General features: G+C 46.2%; 1 protein-coding gene across 1 annotated transcript in view; it reads right to left on the bottom strand.

Moving 5' to 3' along the window:
• Window positions 1-15,927, bottom strand: part of INPP5D (inositol polyphosphate-5-phosphatase D) — a 57,529-nt gene extending 41,602 nt beyond the window's left edge. Inside the window, exons 1-3 of the mRNA XM_074833520.1 lie at window positions 15,846-15,927; window positions 13,982-14,212; window positions 8,891-8,954 (exon numbers count right to left, since the gene is read on the bottom strand). Of these exons, the coding sequence (XP_074689621.1) occupies window positions 8,891-8,954; window positions 13,982-14,115 (198 nt within the window). The 5' untranslated portion in view covers window positions 14,116-14,212; window positions 15,846-15,927. The remainder of the gene's footprint in view (window positions 1-8,890; window positions 8,955-13,981; window positions 14,213-15,845) is intronic.
• Between the last annotated feature and the right edge of the window lie 2,620 nt (window positions 15,928-18,547).

The following is an 18,547-nucleotide window of genomic DNA, read 5'->3' as shown; positions in this document are numbered from 1 at the left end:
TGAAAAATATTCAAATTGGATTATCTACCATTTTCAGTAATAAAATGAAGATTAACAGAATGAAATCATGTATCTGGGCAAACCAGAAATGTGTTTCCCTAACCATGTTTCAAGACATTGCTCTTAAATATTATCTGGTTGACACTTGTCCCATGTTTCTATCCAAGAGAAGTAATCACTCTAATTATACCTCAGCTCTTCAGTGCCAACAGAGTGCCACAAGCTCAGCAAGTTTTCTGTGGTAGTAACTCGGGTGAAATCAATGCCATTCTTGGCATTAACTTTTCTTGAAATGTTATGCACAAAATCTCACCTTCCCATAGAGGCTCTGCAGCTGTGCACACCAATGAGACCTTGACTCTTCAGTGGGGTCCCCAACCCCAAAGCTTTGCTGGGACCACTCATTTTTACCTTAAGAGTGGGCTGCACCTCCTGGCTCTTTCCCTTTCCCTTGGTGACCCCCTCTCTGCTTCCTACTGACATAGTCCCTCCAAGCCCCCTGCGCCCCTCTGTCCTTCATGCAACACTGCTGCCTCTTCCCCTCCCCTGCAGCAACTCAGGTGCCGACTGTCCCCCTGTAACTTCCAGGGACGCTGCACGCACAGTGTGGTGCTGGCACACCTCTCCCCTTGGCAGCACACCAGCCCAAATACACGCACCCCTGCCCACCGGCGTAGGCCCACCTGGAGGGGGTGGCTGTCCAGACGGTGTGTCCCAGCCCACCGAGCATCCTCCCTGGGGGACACTTGGTCTCCTCCTGCCTTTCAACACAGAGGGAGGTCAACAGTGCCCAATGCCTCTCGGCTGCAAGCAGACCATGGATGACTTACAGTCTCCATGCAGCCTGCAACGGATATTTTGGGCAGGTCTGTGCCTGCCCTGTCCTCACTGAAGACCATGAGGTTTTGACATCAATTTGAGCAAGTACAGAATCCTTACACAGCTGTCTGACAGAAGCTGTAAACGGCTGCAACGTTGTGAATGGGTGAGCGTCACCCAAAGGATTTTGCTTTGCATTATCTCCCACTGAAACCAGCTCAAGGGCAATCTCCTAGTAGAAGGGTTTCAATCAGATACAGATAGATCAGCAAAATCACAGGCAAATCACAAAATCCTTACTACAAAAAATCTCTTGGCCCCACGTGTCAGAGCAGCACAGCAAATGGGGATTACAGTGCAGTATCAAAGAGAACGACTTTGCATCTCTTTGCAGAGGGCTCACAAAGGACTTGGTACTGCGTGTGCCACAGCCAGACACCGCCTCTGACATTGGTGACAACAGCAGTGACACCAGGAATACAGGAACTGACCTAAACTCATGCTCTTATCAGATCATGCTGGCAGGATGGGCAGCCGTACGTCTGAGCTGCGAGAGCAGGTTAGCGCGCCGGATGAAACGTTTACGCTGAGCCCCACCCTGGAGGACTCATAAACAGAAGCCAGGACAAATTCTGCCTAGAGGCAGGGACAATCCTGCTGACCGACTGATGTGAACAGGCAGCACTCATTGCATGTCTTGCTTGTCCCGAGACAGAGGATTTTGGTCTTTCTGGCATATTTAGCCAAGCCATGCGCAGAGTACAAATCTAGATGTTTCCCCCAAAATGTGTTTCTAGAAGTGTGCTGACAAGGGAGGGTTTCAGCAGGAAACCCTATACACAGTATTTATCAGCTCTCTTACCTTCTGGGAGCCAGTGCTGCAAGTACAGTGGTAACCTACAGCTTCAGTGTCAGTTGATACAGTGAGTCACAGCTGCTGGCCTGCTTTCTAACTGCTCGCATAGCACCATTTGTTTCCTGTTGCACACAGCCTCATATCAGACTAGAAAAAATTACCAGGGAAAAAAAAAAAAAGCAGCTAGACAATCACTCAGTGTAAAACAGTGCTGCCAGGGCATCTGTAATTTTCACTGAAGTCAGCAAAACCTGCAAGTAAATAGGGCCAGGCCCTCCCTTTGCAACAAGTAGTAAGTATAAATATAAGTAATTTTTAAAAAGCCCTAGCAGCAATGGTGAATTTCAGCACGAATGCAAGCAGTGCTCATGCTGACAGAAATGATGATCTGGCACTAGAACTGCAAAATTAATGTCTCCCACATCTACTCACAGAGTAGAGTGCAGGAAGATGCATGCACACCGCTGCTTTCTGTCAAGGAGCTGGGCAGCTAGGACAGTCCAGGAAGGTGAAGCAAAAAGAAAAAGGCAGTAAAACTTTAAAAATACTGATGTTTTCCATACTGTCATACAGTCTCTTCTGCAGCATGAGAAGACAGCAGCTTTACACGGTTCCTTCTCACAACAAGGTAATCCACAGAAATTGCCAAACTCTGGAGCTGGTCAAACAGTTTTGCTCAAAGCACAATAAAAAAAAAAAAAAAAAAAAAAAAGTTTCATTAAAAAAATGAAGGGGTTTAGAGCATGTGCTATGCAAACCATGGTCTTCATTCAACCCCCCTCTCCCCTATTATTTTTTTTTAAAAAAAGGTGAAAAGTTCAAAATTGCTTATCTGGACTTTTTCAAAAGGATGATCCATTTTTTCCATCTGAAATAACATTTTTCTTCAACATCCTGGCAACACTGTGTTAACTTCTGAAAAGCTTGAAATCAAAATGAAACATTTCACCTGAATACATTTTTTTATATTTTCCAGTTTGCTTGAAAATGTAAACTGGTTCCTACTCCTGCTCAAGCCAAGCTCTATTTCTGCCTTTCCCTGCAGAGCAACCAAAAGATACGAACACTATTCAAGGCATTGTGGGTGACTGAAGCCTCAGTCTTTGGCAGCCCACAACATGTCAAGGCAGGTACCCAACGTGAGGCAAGAGCTCTGATAGTGGCACAAATGGGAGAGCAGACTTAGGGTAATACAAGAAAATGAAAAAAACAGGTTGGCAAGAAGGAGAGGGCAAGAGCGCCCTTGACAGAAGGAAGCAGCAGTGTTGGCAAGGCCTGAGCCCTGAGGTGGTGTCTTGTCCAAGTTCTTAGTCACAGAATGGGGATATTACATGACTGAGCTAAAGCATCAGGTCATGCCCACAGCAAAGCACTGGGAGGCTGCGCCTTCCTCAAACTCTGAGGCCAGACTGTGCCGCACAGCACAGGAGGATACAGCACACGACTATAAAATCTGTCCATGGCACTGAGCAAAAGTGCCTGCTCTGCAGATGCCCCAGCTTTCTTAAGCAGACTCCATCTTTAGCAACAAGCTAAAGCTGTTCCCAGAACTACGAGGTTGACTCTCTCTCAGTGGCGTTTTTGGTGCCAGCCCCATCTGTGCAATGTGGACATCTGTCCATCAGGGTATCTCCCCCCAACCTTCACACAGAGTAGCATGAGGTAAGTGCTTGATCCTGCAAACGACCTATGAAGTGTTATCTGATAGACTATGAGTATAAACTGAGATGCAATCTAGCTGCCACTGAGAAATGACTGATTGCATAGCAGCTAGATCACGAACAGCCATCAGATAACACAAGCTGTGAACTCCTATTTGAGATGAACCAGAAATCTAGAGAGATCAAACTCCACAGGGTTTTAGAGATGCTACCACACTACCCTACGCCAATCTGTATTTACTGACCAGCCAACTCCAGTGCCTTCCTCCTTCTCACCACCTCTTTCAAGCATCCTCACTCAGAAGGCAGGTTATACTCTTGACAGTGAGCTTTTAAATTTGCAGTATATAAAGGCAATACAGGGTAAAGCATTAGGCAAAGGCATTACCACAGTTTTTCAACAGCAGCTTTTGACCTCAGCATCTTCTCACACCGAACAAGAGTCAGCTGTAATGGGAATCTCCTTACCTGACAAGTCTGGCAGTCTAAGGGGGTTCTGCAGGCTCTTTAGGCAACAGAGAGAGACAGGACCTGCCAAGGACAGTTTAGCCCACCCAGGTCAGAAACCTGTTTCTTCTCTGTTGACTAGAGATACAGCTCAGCTTTGACTATGTGACAGCTCTGACTGCACATCTAAAATGGAGGGGATGAATACTGATGTACCACACACATCCTCTGATCCTGGGAAAGTCAGCAAGGGACAGCTATTTAAAATTATTTCTGGTAATCCAATACTCCTTAACAGACTGGGAGTGAGTTCCCTGTTTGTAAAATGGGAACAAGAGCACTTCCCCTCCTTGACGGGGTGCTGAGATCACAAGGAATTCAGATTGTGCAGTGATGAGGGTCATATTGACACCTCAGCTAGTCGTATAAATGAGATGCTTGAAGTGACAGCATAGGAGAGTTTGATCTTCTATGAATCTGGATGGCAAGAACTGACAATAGATGCCTGGCTTAGAAAGATGGAGTTAGCATCTTTAGTTTGTCTCTAGTGTTTAGTTTAACCTTGTGACTCCCAAGGACTCCTTTGCTGCTCTACCCCTCTTTGCACAAACGTGGTTACACTCAGCTAGTGCCCAAACTTTTAACAATGCTGCATTAACTATGCTTCCCCATTCAAGCAAGGGAAAATTATATTTGTTTTTACAGAGAAGAAAGTTAAGTGCCCCAGCTGTGCTTGACAGGCAAGCAGCAGCTAAGCTAACTCAGGGGCAGTTTATTTCCAGCCTCATGCCCCTGCTCCTGGATCTCTGAGTAACTGTATGGTTTTTGCTCTCTTCCTGTCTCAGCTTCTCAGTTCTCAGTGTTTTACTACAGTGAGAGTCTGCAGGCTAACAGAGATATCTTGATGACTAATTGTTCTCAGCCTAAGGACAAAGATGTCTACTTGCTGTTACAGATCCTGTGTTTCAAGGGGTTTTTGTTACTCCTCCCCCCCTTCCTTAAATATGTTTTCATCAGCAGGATGCAAGTTTGATTCATCCAAGCTACGGATTTGTTTGCTTATATTCTGGAGTCTCAAGTAATGGAAGAAGAAAATTCAGCAGTCCCAAAAGAGAAGGGAAAGAATTTATATATGTGTTTAAGGAAAAAATGTCTATGACTGTATATGGCCTGGTATGTTTTGGGGGGACACCAGTTTGACTCCAGATATGGCAGGCAAGAGGGGTTCCTGACTATGCTAACTGCTCTACAGCTGCTGCAGATGCAGAAACCCAATAGCAGATCATGTAGCATGCCACAAAAATGCTGGAAGGACTTATGCAAATATTTTTTTCTTCAGCCTGAATGCAAAAATGTGCATCTCAATGCAAAAATATGCACCTCCCTTTCTGCCACCTGTACTTGAACAGTTAATTTAACCATGCAAAAAATGACGCTAGCATTCCACTAGTGCCAGACCAGGCTCTAATTAAACAAGAAAATTGAAATCTACTCTCCAAGACTCAAAAAAATGTGAAGCAACTTGCAGCTTTAAAGGTGAAGAAACTCCGCAGAGTGGCAGAGAACTGTCATGTTACAAGTGCTGTGTATATAGCTGTGATATTACACATCTTCTGAACCTGCTGTCTTCATCAAAAATGCCTGACAGACAACAACCCAGATCTGGGCAGGAAGACAACTTTGTTAGCTCCAGGAAGGAGCACTGTGCAGGTAAAAAAGGTCACATTGCATGATCAGGACCCATATTTGTAAGTAATATGGGCTAATCTTGGGATTTAGTATTGAATCTTTCCTATGTCTTTTTTTTTTTTAAATAAACCCAGAAATTAGAAGCATCTGATTGCTGTATTAATTTAACACCTGAGATTCTTTCCTTTTTAATGGAGTTTTTTAAAGTGTCAAAACTCCATCCTATTCAACAGCTTTTACATCCTTGCACAGGAGAGCTATTCTTTCAAAAAAATCAGATTTTTTTAATACACATGAAGTGGTTTTTGTTTCATCCAGAACTCAACAGACAAGCAACCAAAAATGTCTGGCCCAGCTGGAACAACATACCAAGAACAGCAGCCAACGACATGAGACTGTTTTGCTCTGAGCCTCAATTACAACTCTCACTACATCTCTCCCTTGCCAGAAGAAGCCAGCCCCCTTCTTCTGCCTCTCCCACAGAACTGGAATAAAGCAGCACAAAACGGGAGGTGTTGTGTCTTCAAAACATGAGTTAACAACACACTTTATTTAGCCTACTCCTGATATTCAACCTACAGCTCCTGGCAACCCAGCATACAAAGGTATTCCACCACAGTCCCTCTGCATCCCACAACATATAAACAAGAGAAATCCCTCACAATCATAACACAGATCCCAAGAGAATCTTACAAATCAGTTTGGGTGTACTTCTAGTAGATCATATTTTCTTAAAAGATCTAGTAGATTTCAAAAGGTTTCATTCTGAAAGATCCCCTAGAGTGCTAACAACACTGTCTGGATGCAGCAGTAGTCCAGTAATCCCTCCCCAGAGAGGATGAGGACATATTTATTTGTAAATAATACCCTGCAGAATTCTGTATGGAGAACTAGAAGGTAAGGTGAAGGCGTGTGTGGTGGGGAAAGCCTGAGCTGACATCAGTCACACCTTCTGCTTGTTCATAAACCTTGATCCAGCATGAGAGTTGCCCATTGCTACAGCAGAGAGAAATACTGATTTCTTATGGCTGCAGTGCTCTGATCTGCAGACAAATGGAATAGTTGTGCATGAAAAGAGGCCCTTTGTCATGGCACAAACAATGACAGATCCAGTACAAACTGGGAAGCATAACTTGCATCTTCCCGGGTTGTAATGTACAGAACTACCTGCCAAGTCTGCACCCTACCTTAGCTGGTGGGTCCTGGAAGCAGCCTGCAGCCCAGCCCTCTCTGAAGAGCTGCCTGCACACAGGCACGTTGCTCTCAGCTCAGATTTCAAACCCTCTTGTAACTTGTGGTGTCTGTGCCTTTCTAGAAAAGGCTGCAGGCCAGGCTGCATGTTCACGACATGCCAGCAAGGCAGCTGGGCTATGAGGAGGGGGCCAGGGTTTGCCCGTGATGCCGAGGCCCATCCAGGACACGTAAGGGCCAAGTGTGGGGTTGTGTAGCTGCCTTTGCAGATTACCTCTGGCCTTTCTTTCTTCCTTTCCCTCAGGTGAAAAGCCAACATACGATCATTTCTGTGCTTGTTTTCTAAAAGACAAAGCAGCTGCCAAACTCATCCCCCAAACCCAGTCAGAGTTAGGGTTCCACAAGTTCCCTTCCTCATCATAGTGCTGGTGCAAAGAGCAAGGACCAGGCTCCCATCCTGGCTCTGTCACAGAGCTGCTGTGGGACTTGGACAGTTGTACCCATTCCCTGGGCCTCAATCTCCCCAACACTCCCTGCCTGGGGTGTTTCACTTGTGAGCTATCTGGCACAGTAAGATCCTGATCTCAGCAGCTGCTCTAGGTACTGTAAATAATGATAAACACCGTATCACCTATCTTACCTTCACACCACATCAGCACAATATGCCCAAACACATTATTTAGGACAATAAGGCTGAGACAGATCAGATGATGGGGAAAAATCGAGTATTACTACAAAGAGGCTGCAGCACACTGTGTGGAGCCAGATCAGAGTGACAGGTTATTTGTTCCAGCTGAGTGCTGGTCCCACACTAGCAGCCTGCAGAGCTTGCACAGGTTCCTCTGCGCGGTGTTGCCCGCTGCTCTGGGAAGATGGATTAGCTCTGGTGACATGCCATAGTAACACATAGTAACACTTGACCCAGGTCAAGTCTGGCATGGTGTCCTGATGCCAGTTCCTCCTCAGAAACAGAAATGCTGTGGCAAGTGAGGCAGAGGTATCTCAAGGACTCCAGGGAGACCAGCTGTAGCTGGCGAGGCCAACTGGAACACCGCACTGATGCTGGTGGCTGGCCCTGGGAACACACACAGTCCTCTGGAGCACAGTGCTGAGAGCCTGGAATTGGCCTTGGTGGGAACACAGGAGTGTTTGTGCAGAGCTGCATCTGAGTGGGGCTCCTAAGAACAGCCTGAGCCACCCAAAAATGGCTCTTGAAGGAGCCAAGCTGGGTGTGTGCACCCAGGACACACAATCCACAGTTCTCATCAACAGCCCACAGCTGAAAGAAAGCTGCCAGCACTCAACTGTTCTCACTAACCTGATCAATCTTGTTTCAGATATGCTGCTTCTTTGGTGCAGATCTCAAAGAAAAACTGATGCCCCTAAAGCACATCAGGAAATACATAAGTAACATGGTGCATGTGAGCTGTGTGAGCTGCACACGGCATTGCTAAAAATCTGTATTTCTAGTGTGGGAAGCTAATCGCCATCTGAAATGGGAAGGAACGAATGTAGACCCACTCTGAATATCAGGGCAGGCTGGGACACGTGGGTAGCATGGGCATTTCCATTTCATTTTACAGGGAATGCTCATGCAGCGTCGGCTCTGCTAAGAGGATGGTTAGAGGTTTACAGCCCCCACTGCCCCCTAGTAAACCCATGACCATTTCTTGGGGTTGTAAGAGACCATGCCTCCCTCCCCACCCCAAGTTTCATGATCTATATTGAAAAAACAAGGGCTGAGAGGTGGTACAGGAAGGGGAAGTGGCTCGTTCAGGATCCTAAAGCAGAATAGGAATAAACAGAAGGTCTGAAACTCCTGCCCTTAATCCTGGTACTTTCTGGATCCCGAGACTGCAACTCAATTTACGTTCTCTGGGTGCAGGTAAATTGTGCGGCAATTCTGGATTGAAAAGATCACAATGTATTGATAAGAAGCTGGCTTCAGAGGAAAAGGTATTGCATGGGCTGAGGTTCTCAGTTACATAAAACATGGCAGTGCCACTGAATTAAAGGCACATGTTAAAGACTGTGCCGATGGCCATAGCAGTGGATGGAGACTAAAATCTCCATAGCAGTGGACTGGAGACTAGCACTGTGCTGGCCGGGGGCATTAGTTTAACTCCTTATATCCTTTTTCTGTTGGTGTTAGAACTACATTTTAAAAAATCAGTGAGCGGTCTTAGGTGCGTCTTTGTGGGACCAAATGGTACACAGCATGGCTTACCTGGACAATTAGCTTCTTTTCTTTATCAGGCAGAATTCGGTAGGTATAAACGCAATTCCGGAACCTGGAACAGATGAGAGGAGATATGGTTAGACCATTTCCAGAAAGGAATCGCACCATGGCACCCCTCCCCGTATTGGAAGATTCCCAAGACACATAGATGGCTTCATACACAAGGGTTTTAAACATTTCTCTTTATTTCTTTCCCTGGAGTCTGTGAACTAACACAAACCTGAGGTGTTCCTGGTCACTGAGACATGTTTGCACATGCCACTGCAGAAAATGATATCAGCATCAGCCTCAGAGTGAGTTATTCAACTCTTCTTTGGGCCGGAAAGAAAGAAAACACCAAATGGCTCTAGCTGTCAGTAGAGTGGGTGTCTCAGGAAGGAATAAAAAATCCAAAAGACACAGGGCCAAAATCAGCAATGAATGAGTAAATTGAAGGGCTAGTATGTGCATTGACTTGTATTGGAAAAAACAAATACTAGATTTCAGCTAAATCACAGTAAGACAGCTGATTGCTAGGCACATTTTCACGCACATTTTCACGCACAAATCCTAAACAACAGCCTAAATGAAAACCCATCTCACTATCCTCGTGCAGATGCACACTGTACACGTGCATCTGTAGATGAGCCATAATGAACATTTTGTCCCAGCTAAATTCAATTAGATTCTTATTTAAGGAGGGATGGAGGAGTCTTTTGCCCAGTGGAGGGCCACATTAATGCACAAGAGCCCAAGGGAAGCCTGACCAGTGCTGTAACGTGGTATATGGGAAGCATGACCTTCCTCAGCACCCTCTGAGTTTTGTGGAGCTTGCCCAAGAAGTGTTGACTAAAAAATATATTTTTACCTTTCTCCCAAGTGAACAACAAATTGATCAAATCTTTTAAGTCACCTGCAAAGCATTCTGTTAAAACATACAAGATGGCTTTAAGCCAGGAATTGATGCTGGTTTCAACCCCTTCCTCTCAAAAGAAAAGAACAGAACCCACTCTCAGAGCTTCCTTGGCTGTAACAGAAACACTGCATTACCTGTGGAACCATCATGAAATGTGGGCTGAGGTCAGCCCCCCAGCTGGGGACATCAGGCAGATCAATAAAACATGCTCATCTCTTTTACAATCACTTTGTGAGTCTATTCATCACATGCTTTTCAGAACCACTCCACGCAGGGGAGAGAAGGAGACATCACCAGGATTTTAGGCAGCCTTATACAAGGAGTCACACAGAGCAATTGGAAATGAAAATAAATTAGTTATAAATCACAGCTGAGTTTTTCCAGGGTGTTTGGAGGATTTTGCCATGTATCCACATGAACCTGTATCTTTTGATGGCATTAATGCAAAGGACACAGAAGAATTAGAACTGCTCCCAGAGCTTAGTACCACTTCACTAAGCATTGTAGAACCATCTCACAGGCACCTATTCATTCACACATCTGAGGATCTGGTACAGAGCTGGAAGTCACGGACATGATCCCAACTTCTTTAGATTGCTAATTTCACCAAGATGAGGGCAATCAACACCAGATGAGGATATGCCTCAAGGAAGGGTATGGGGTTTTGTTTTTATCTGTCAATGCAGTTCTCTTACACCATTTCCTCCTGCTGATATGCAAACAGGGCTAAGCAGAACTGCTCATGCAGCTGATGAGAGAAAATTTGTGTGTGTGGAGATTATGAAACTGATAAACAAACCAGCTCAATGGCTCTTGCGTCACAAGAGGACCCTCCTTTTTACCTTTTCAGAAAAAGTGCCCCATCACACAGGCCTTACAAGGCTGCTGTCACAATGCTTGTAAAGAGGTTTAAGCTAAGGACAGGTAAGATCAGTGGAAGAGTGAGGAAAGAAATATCACCTGTTGGGTGAGACAGGAACAGGGAGGAGCACTTCCTAGGATCAAAAGCAGGAATCCTCTTTAGCAATCCCCTAATTTAGTTCATGTGGATGGAGAAGACTGGGACTCTTATTTCATTTCTACCCTCAGGCTTTCTCTTCTCAGCGTCCTGATGGTCAAGTTATGTGGTCCCAATTACTGACACATTCCAGGTCCTCCCTAGAAACTGGGTTGAGTTCAGAATTGCTCAACCACTATTCAGACTTTGTGGGGGGTAAATATAACATCAGTCTCAGCTTAAATATGTCTCCAAGTACTTTGTCATCTCTCTGTCCTCTCAACCAACCAGAGGTGGAAAGAGGACAAGGCTTGTATTTTCTCTTTCCTCTCCTGCTGTACATGTTTGTATGCACAGGTGATGATGTGCATATTGGGAGTACCTGGAAATCCTGAACAGCACTGCCATGCTAGTCATGATGCTAAGTGCACCACAAGAGAGGCCGTCTCCCCAGGGGGCTGGAAATGGCATCTCACAGGCAGTGTCCTCAGAGAGGGATCCCAAAGCTGCAGCTAGCCTTGGAGGGTCATCTCTAGAAGCATTGTTAATCCTGCAGCCATTCACACGAGAACCACCAACAGAAGATCCCCTGGAGGAATGATACCAGTTCAGGTGCAGCACACTGTGGTCTTTTTGATTTCAGGATCCAGGCACTCCCCTCCAGGTAAGTTAAAGAGCCCATTTCTTGTCAGTATACTGGCAGATCAAATGATCCAGGCACAGAGAAAGGAGGAGGAAAAGAGCTTTGCTTCTTGCCTTTTATGGGCCAGTGTGACCAGTAGAGCAGAGGACAGCAGTGCAGGGGGAGGAGCATTCCCTCTGCATTTGCTGACTGTTTCAGCTCTCTGCTAAGTTAAATGCTGCTGCTCTAAGTTTCAGAAAAGGAGAGGAGGCACTCTTAAAAGGCCCTGCAAATACACCTCCCTTACTTGTCTATATTTATACAAACCCTATTTTCCTAAAGCAGCTCTTCAAGAAAAGCACTATTTCATTCTATGATATAATAAGTGCTTTTGCTGGATTTTGACTGATCTGCCCAATAAATATTACAGCTTTGTAGAATATGACACTTCTTTTTCAGAGCAAATTTCATGCTTTTTTGTTTTCCTTATCTATACACAGTTGACACTTTCTCACTTTCAACATAATTCTCTTCTTGTGAAAATCTTTTGCAGTCAGGCTTTCAGTTCCCCCTCTCATCCTTTGTCTCCAGCCTCTCTGTTTTTTAAACAGAAATAACTGAAGAGCTCAAACTTCAAACACCTTCCAGTCAATAACACAGCTGAAACTGATATATCTCTGAGGAAGTTTTCAGCTTCAGCAAAGCTGCCCATTTTGTCAAGATGACATTCAAAGGGAAAAACTTATTCACCACCTTTAACCCTTTCTCTTCACAAACTAACTGCAAACCAGCATAAGCTGAAATCCTGTTAGGTACTTTGATAGAAGTTTGTGTGACATTTACATTGTGTAATTACAGTTACAAGACCGTAATTCATGCCAGCCCTTCGCACCACAGATCCGGGCGCTCTTAGGCTGGGTTCTCCCCATTTCTTTAATCAAGCCATTCGTGTTAGCCACCTCAGACTGGATTTAAGAACATAACCTTTGGCTCCCGGTTCAGAAAATCCTGGTCATGATATTGTTTCTATTTCCTGATCCCATGTCTCTCAAGTCACAAAAGGCTTTCAAAGTTGGCTGCGTAAACATTTACAATGGAAAAACTTATGCAAATGCACATTAGTAGACATTTTTACAGCACCTTCCCTTTCTATAATCCCCACCATCACTCCATAAAAATATTTTGTGTCCATACTGATTACAATGCAAATCAAAGGGGAACTAAAACACTCAATGAAAGCAAGTCTATTCTAGTAAAACGTTCCCTAACTTGCAACTTGGGCCCTCAGCCCCTGCTACATGATTGCCCCTCCTTCCTCCTGCTTGTCCTGGCTATTCATCTGCAGCCACCCTTCTTTCTCTGCTCCCCAGAAAGACAAAACTCTTCCCATGTTATCACAAACATCTTAACAGGCAGACACAGAGGCTCTCTGCACTTTGTGAACCCCCGTTACCCAGCCACCAATCTCTAACAGTCCAACACCTACGCTTACAGGGCAGTTACCCAGCCCCACGCTTTTCTGCAGATGAATCCTCTGCAGCAGGCTGTGCTGTCACCAGAAGTCTGACCTCAGAGACAAGCAGTTAGACCAGAGTTATAAACAGCAGCACCACCTTTGCCACTGCAAGAAATATACTTTCAGAAAGAAACTACACTGAGAAACCTGCTTGTAATTTAATGTGGGGTAAGGATGAAATAAGTTTTATTAATATGCTGCACAATGGCATCAAAGAGGATCTGACAGTCAAAACAGAGTCCCACAGAGGCTCTCTTGATCTCTCCTAAGCAGGGAGAAACTCTCTTATCTTTCTGTACTGCAAAGTCAAACTCCTCAGACTTTACCTACTGACTTCAATCTCCTCTTGCCCCTGTGATCCTGCCTTCAGGAATAACATCTGCCCCTCACAAACCCAGGGCAGGAGGCCTTGCTTTCTCGTCCCCAGCCCCAACCCAGAACGGGGTGGGGGTTGGGGGTGTCAGGGCTGTCAGCATTTCTTCTCCTCTCCCTGTTTCCGACATGAAATATTTACCTCGTGAGCCACATTAATGATGCAGGTAGAACCACCGCTGTGCTGGGTGTATCGTGCACAGCTCCAGGAACCGTTTCAAGCTTTTTGCTGAATGGGACGCAGCACCGTACAAGCAGGTGGGTCAAACACACACTGAACCAGAGCAAGAGAAGTGCCTGGGAGGGTACCGAGCTTAGTACTTGAGTTGTTAAATTTAAATACCTGACCCAGGTTGTTAACAGGCTCAAAGAGGTCAAGAGGTTATTTTCTCTCAGAGCACAGCTGCAGTATCTTTGATTATTCTCTCCTTTTGAAACAGAGGCAAGAATAGCATGAGCAGTACAGCAGTAAAAGAATATGGGTTTGTTTAGCCTGGCCCTGCTCCCAACCCTTCCCTACCCTGTGGCCCAGTCAGGTGAAACCAGCCATGCTGTGATGTGGGCTACACCTTCCCGGGGGGTACAGTGGCTGTTTGCCTCTGTGCTGGAGAGGTAACACCTGCACAAATGGGGACAAAAGTGTCCGCGTGAAGCACGAGGTTGAAAGCTGTACTTACAGCACGCAGAGTGCATATGCCGAAGCAATTGACTCACTGGCCCGCACAAGGAAGCTGCCATCCTTGCCTACTTTGGAGAGCAGGTCTTCGGCTCTGGAGCGAGTGATGTTGCCGTGGTACCAGCACTGATCCATCGCTGGAGCTGGAGGAAACTTGAATGCCAATACAGGAGCTGCCAGAGCTGCCTGTGTGTCTGTGTGTAACGATCAGGCAGTTCAGCTCACCAGCTTCCTGTTTCAATAGTACAGAGAGGGAAAGGAAACTCAGCCGCGGACAACTTCCTCAACTCAAACAGCTCAGAGAGTGAGCGTGACATGTTCCTGCAGCCCCTGCTCTCCCTCTTCATGCTGCAGCTGAAGTGACTAGCAAGACCATGTTCCCTGCCCTTCCCTCTCCCTTCATGTCCTAACACACTGTATCAAGAAGTCCCAGCTGGGGAGCTCTTCTGTTTCCCCACTGATTCAGTCCCCCCAGCTTTGGTGGCCTGCCGTCCCATTTACAATCTCTTGCCAGACCCTTTGAGTTTCCATCTTTTTCCCGTCGGTCCTACCCACTACAGGCCTTCATGGGGAATAAATCAGTCTCAGACTGATCAGAAACACACTGTGCATTAGGACACTTAGCACTGACTGCCCCATTCCTCCCTTGCCCAATCCTCACATCTTGCTAGGTGGGGATGGGACTTCAAAGATCTGAAAAAAAAGTTACCCCTGCATATTTCCATGCACAGAAGCAGACTTAGAGACTGATTTGCTCTGGGGATTTGTGACCAAAGCTCCCTGTCAGCTACTGCGAGATGGATTCAAAGATCTTTCCTACTCTAAATCCCCAAAGGTGGGATGGAGCAAAGCTATGTCTGGCAACCTGCGTCAGAGAGGGGAGAACTGGAGCTTTCACTTCCCTTTTCTTTGTCTATACATCTGTGTGTGCTGTGTGGCATGCTCAGTGCTGCATCTCCAAGGCAGAGCAACGAGGGGCACGTTTGCAGAGGACATTGCTACAGGGGCACTGCAAATTTCCTTGCCTATCCTGAAGCTCCAACCCCTCTGCCTCTGAAGGCAGCACTTCTGCGCATCCATGTTTGAGCTATACCTAAAAGCAGCAGCTGAGCTGGGGCTCTGCCTGGGACTCAGAGTACAGAGGGGGAGTTCCCAGGAAAGACACAGACACTGCTAGCCCTGTGTAACCCTCACCTCCCAGAGCCAGGAGAGGTGCTGGAACCACAGTACCTGGATCACATGTGGGGTGCTGCCCCTGTACACAGCACAGACAGCAAGGCAGGAGAGAGCAGCCTACCACCGAATGGGGAGAGACTAGAATTTGTGGGCATGGAGAGGGAGGGTCAACCAGTACAGCCCAGCATTTGTCCCCTGCCAGCCTTCCTGGGAGTTTCAGTTATCCAGATATCGGCTCTGCAGTGTCCAGCTTAATCTCTGCCATTGAGATTAAACTGTGGGTACCAGCAATTCAAAATTGTGCGGCCAGCACAGGACCCTGCTAAATGGGCAGAACTGCAATGTGCAAGGCTTCCTGTCCACGCTGAGCAAGCACTGTCTACAGACCAAAATTAGTTCAGCTGGACCTGCCCTTCAGCTTCACCCAGATCCACATAGGGCCTTAGGAACCAAACTCCATGGATTCAGGTGCTTAAATGGAGTCAGATGCTGAATGCCATGAAGTGGCTCTGCACGGACAGTGGCTGTAAGCTCTTGTAAGCCACAGAGCACTTACAAACCCCATTTTCCCCACTGAGAAGAGTTCTGCATAAGGCAAAGGGACCGTGCAGCCCCTTTGACAGTCCTGCCTGGCCATAGTGTGCTGCGAGCCTCACCTGTACCAGGTCCTTGGGATTTCTGATACTTACAGTAGTTTCTCTGGAGCACAGCTGCAGCAGGAAGCAGAACAGCTCTAAATGTCAAACCACTGCTTGACCTCACAGTGCTCTCCATGCAATGGACCCATATGTGGATGCAGAGTGGACAGAGCTGCTGCTCAGCATGAGTTTTGCTGGAATGAAACTGTGTTTGGAAAGCTTCTCCTGATCTACTGCAAGTTAAGACAAGATAACAGAGAGGAACAAGCCCTGGTTAGACATCCGAGACTGATTAGCTGTATACTTAACACTTAACTCCTATCCATCCCACCACCAACTTCAGTTTTTAGCAAGCTGCTGCTATTTCCTTCAAATGTGTGAATCCCCTGTCCAGCCACACACAACTCCTTGGAGACATAAACAAGGGGATGGGATCCAAACACATGTGATGATTGTTGCAATAAGATGTGCAGGCCAGTTTCTGTAGGTATTTCTTGGTCCTAAAAGAAAGCACAGTACAGCTCCAGCTGCTCAAAAGATGAATCCAAATCCCTTAACATAAACAGCTCTGTGATCCCTAATGGTTCATTTGCAACGCTGCCTGAAGAGGAAATGGCGTCTGTTTTACTTCTCATGGCGCTGGCATGTGTGTTCTGCAATGCTGGAGAAAGACTGATCCCTGTGTGGTCAGCACGCAAGTGCCTGTATCCTCAGCTACCTGATCCCCAAAGGACAGCAGTAACGTCTTCTGTCCCGCAGAGACAAGAGGCTGTTTTGCAGGAGATACTTATACCATTTATTTTCTTTCCATTCGTGCCTGTGTCAGAGAAGGCCAGTGAGTAGATCTGAGGAAGAAGAGATTAGAGAAGTTATCTAGAGGGGAGCTAGAGCGTTTGCCGTAAAAGGGGAGTGCAGTGATCAGCCTGCACCAGTAACATGCCAGATGATACTACAAATGTATCCAGCACAGCCCTAAGGTTTCCACAAGGAATAGAATCTGCTTAGAATAGTCTACACTGTCATCCCACAGTCAGGACAAAGCACCGTGTAAGAGCTACCCTTGCAAAACAAAAGAATAATGGGTACATCTGTCAGACAAATCTAACCCAGACTCAAGTGAAGCTTTTAGATAACTGCAGCATCAGCAGTATTTCATTTAAACTTACTTGAGAGAATGAGGCTGCAGACAAAGAACTGGGACACGTTTTGATGTTGGATAATCAAAAATGGTAGCCCTGGCAGTCTATGGACAAAGCAAAGATTATTTTTCCCTACATTAGGGTATTATTCCAAGCTGTCTCTCAGACTTTACAATAAACACTTTATCTATACTGGGTTTGCCACAGATGTCCAGGTAGTATTGTACCAGCTGGCTGTGAACTCACCAATCTTTCCAGAACCAGCGGATAAGTACTGTCTGTAGCATCATTCGAGATGCACAGCGGTCACCCAACCCCCCCACATATACCCAGCCTATGCTCTGCATCAGCACGGGCACTGCCAGGCTTGGTCACATGAAAAATTCTCAAATATGCATTTTCATGTTGTGAAACAAATGTGTTTCACAGTATGCCTGATGAGGGAGTTGAAGTCTATGGGACAGCAGTTGGCTTTGCTGAAGTCTAAATATAACATTCCCTCATTAGGCATCAGTAACAGGCTATTGGCCACAAAGGTGTATTTAGACTCTGGCCTACATCTAAAGAGCACATGAGTAATACCTACAAAGTACTGGTTAGGTGAGCCACTCTGTGCTACTCCAGCCCAGTGTGTTATTGACCTGCTGCTTGGGAAAGGCTCGGGAAATTACAGGTGTATTTGTGAAGGCCATGAGATCTCTTCACTTCCTCGGTACCTGCAGCCTCCAGGCACCCTGAAACAAACCTAGATAGTGAAAAAAATCAGGGTCCCTTCTCCCACCACCCCTGAAAGCTATCAGCAATAAAAGGCAAGGGTGGGGACACTAAGCAGAGACTCACAGACCTAAGCAGTGACAGTGCAAAGGATCCTAGGGAACCTGCTAGCATTCCCCAAAGGGGATGTGTTCTGAGAGTGATCTGGAGAGCAGGTATTTTTCTTCACCAATAGAGCAAACAAACATATTTTCCTTGGAGCCATTCCACACGTGCACACACACCGAATACAGCATACAGCAAACAAGCACAGACTGGTTCATAAAGCAGAATTTTGTCCAGAGGCACAGGTAAAGCTTTCCCAGCTCCATCTGCTCTGACGTGTCTCCCTTGGTACCCATTAATTTCTGGTCACTCCCCTTGTCTACTCACTGCATAATGCCTCTTTTCAAATCACACTGTAGACTCAGAACAGTCTCTCTCACTAAAACTGGGGCTGTTCCCTTCAGAAACCTGCTGAAGATCTGTCTACGTTGGAAAGCTTTCCAGCTCGAGCACTCTCGTGTTGCTCAGGGCTTGGTCAGGTCCTCTGCCTCAGACACCTGTGCCTTTGCAATTTGCTGGAAGTGTGGCAATGTTCTTTGTTGGACACACTGCCTCACATGCCAGTAATGCTCTGTAATAACAGCAGCCATGCTTGCAAGACATTGGGTTGTCAGCGATGAGAGCAGTTGCTGCGTGGATCATAGCTTAGCACTTGTGTTAGAAAGACCAGCAAGTATTTCCCCTCCTGACTATAAATTGGGAGCTCCCTCTGCAGACCTGTCCTGATCCTGCAGTTTTGATACAGGCAAAATACCATTTCTGTCACTTGCCCTGTCCCCAAACACGGGGGTGTCC

This window comes from Strix aluco, chromosome 9, assembly GCF_031877795.1.
Source record: "Strix aluco isolate bStrAlu1 chromosome 9, bStrAlu1.hap1, whole genome shotgun sequence".
NCBI classification, from domain to species: domain Eukaryota; kingdom Metazoa; phylum Chordata; class Aves; order Strigiformes; family Strigidae; genus Strix; species Strix aluco.
This window is presented reverse-complemented; position numbering and strand designations above follow the sequence as displayed.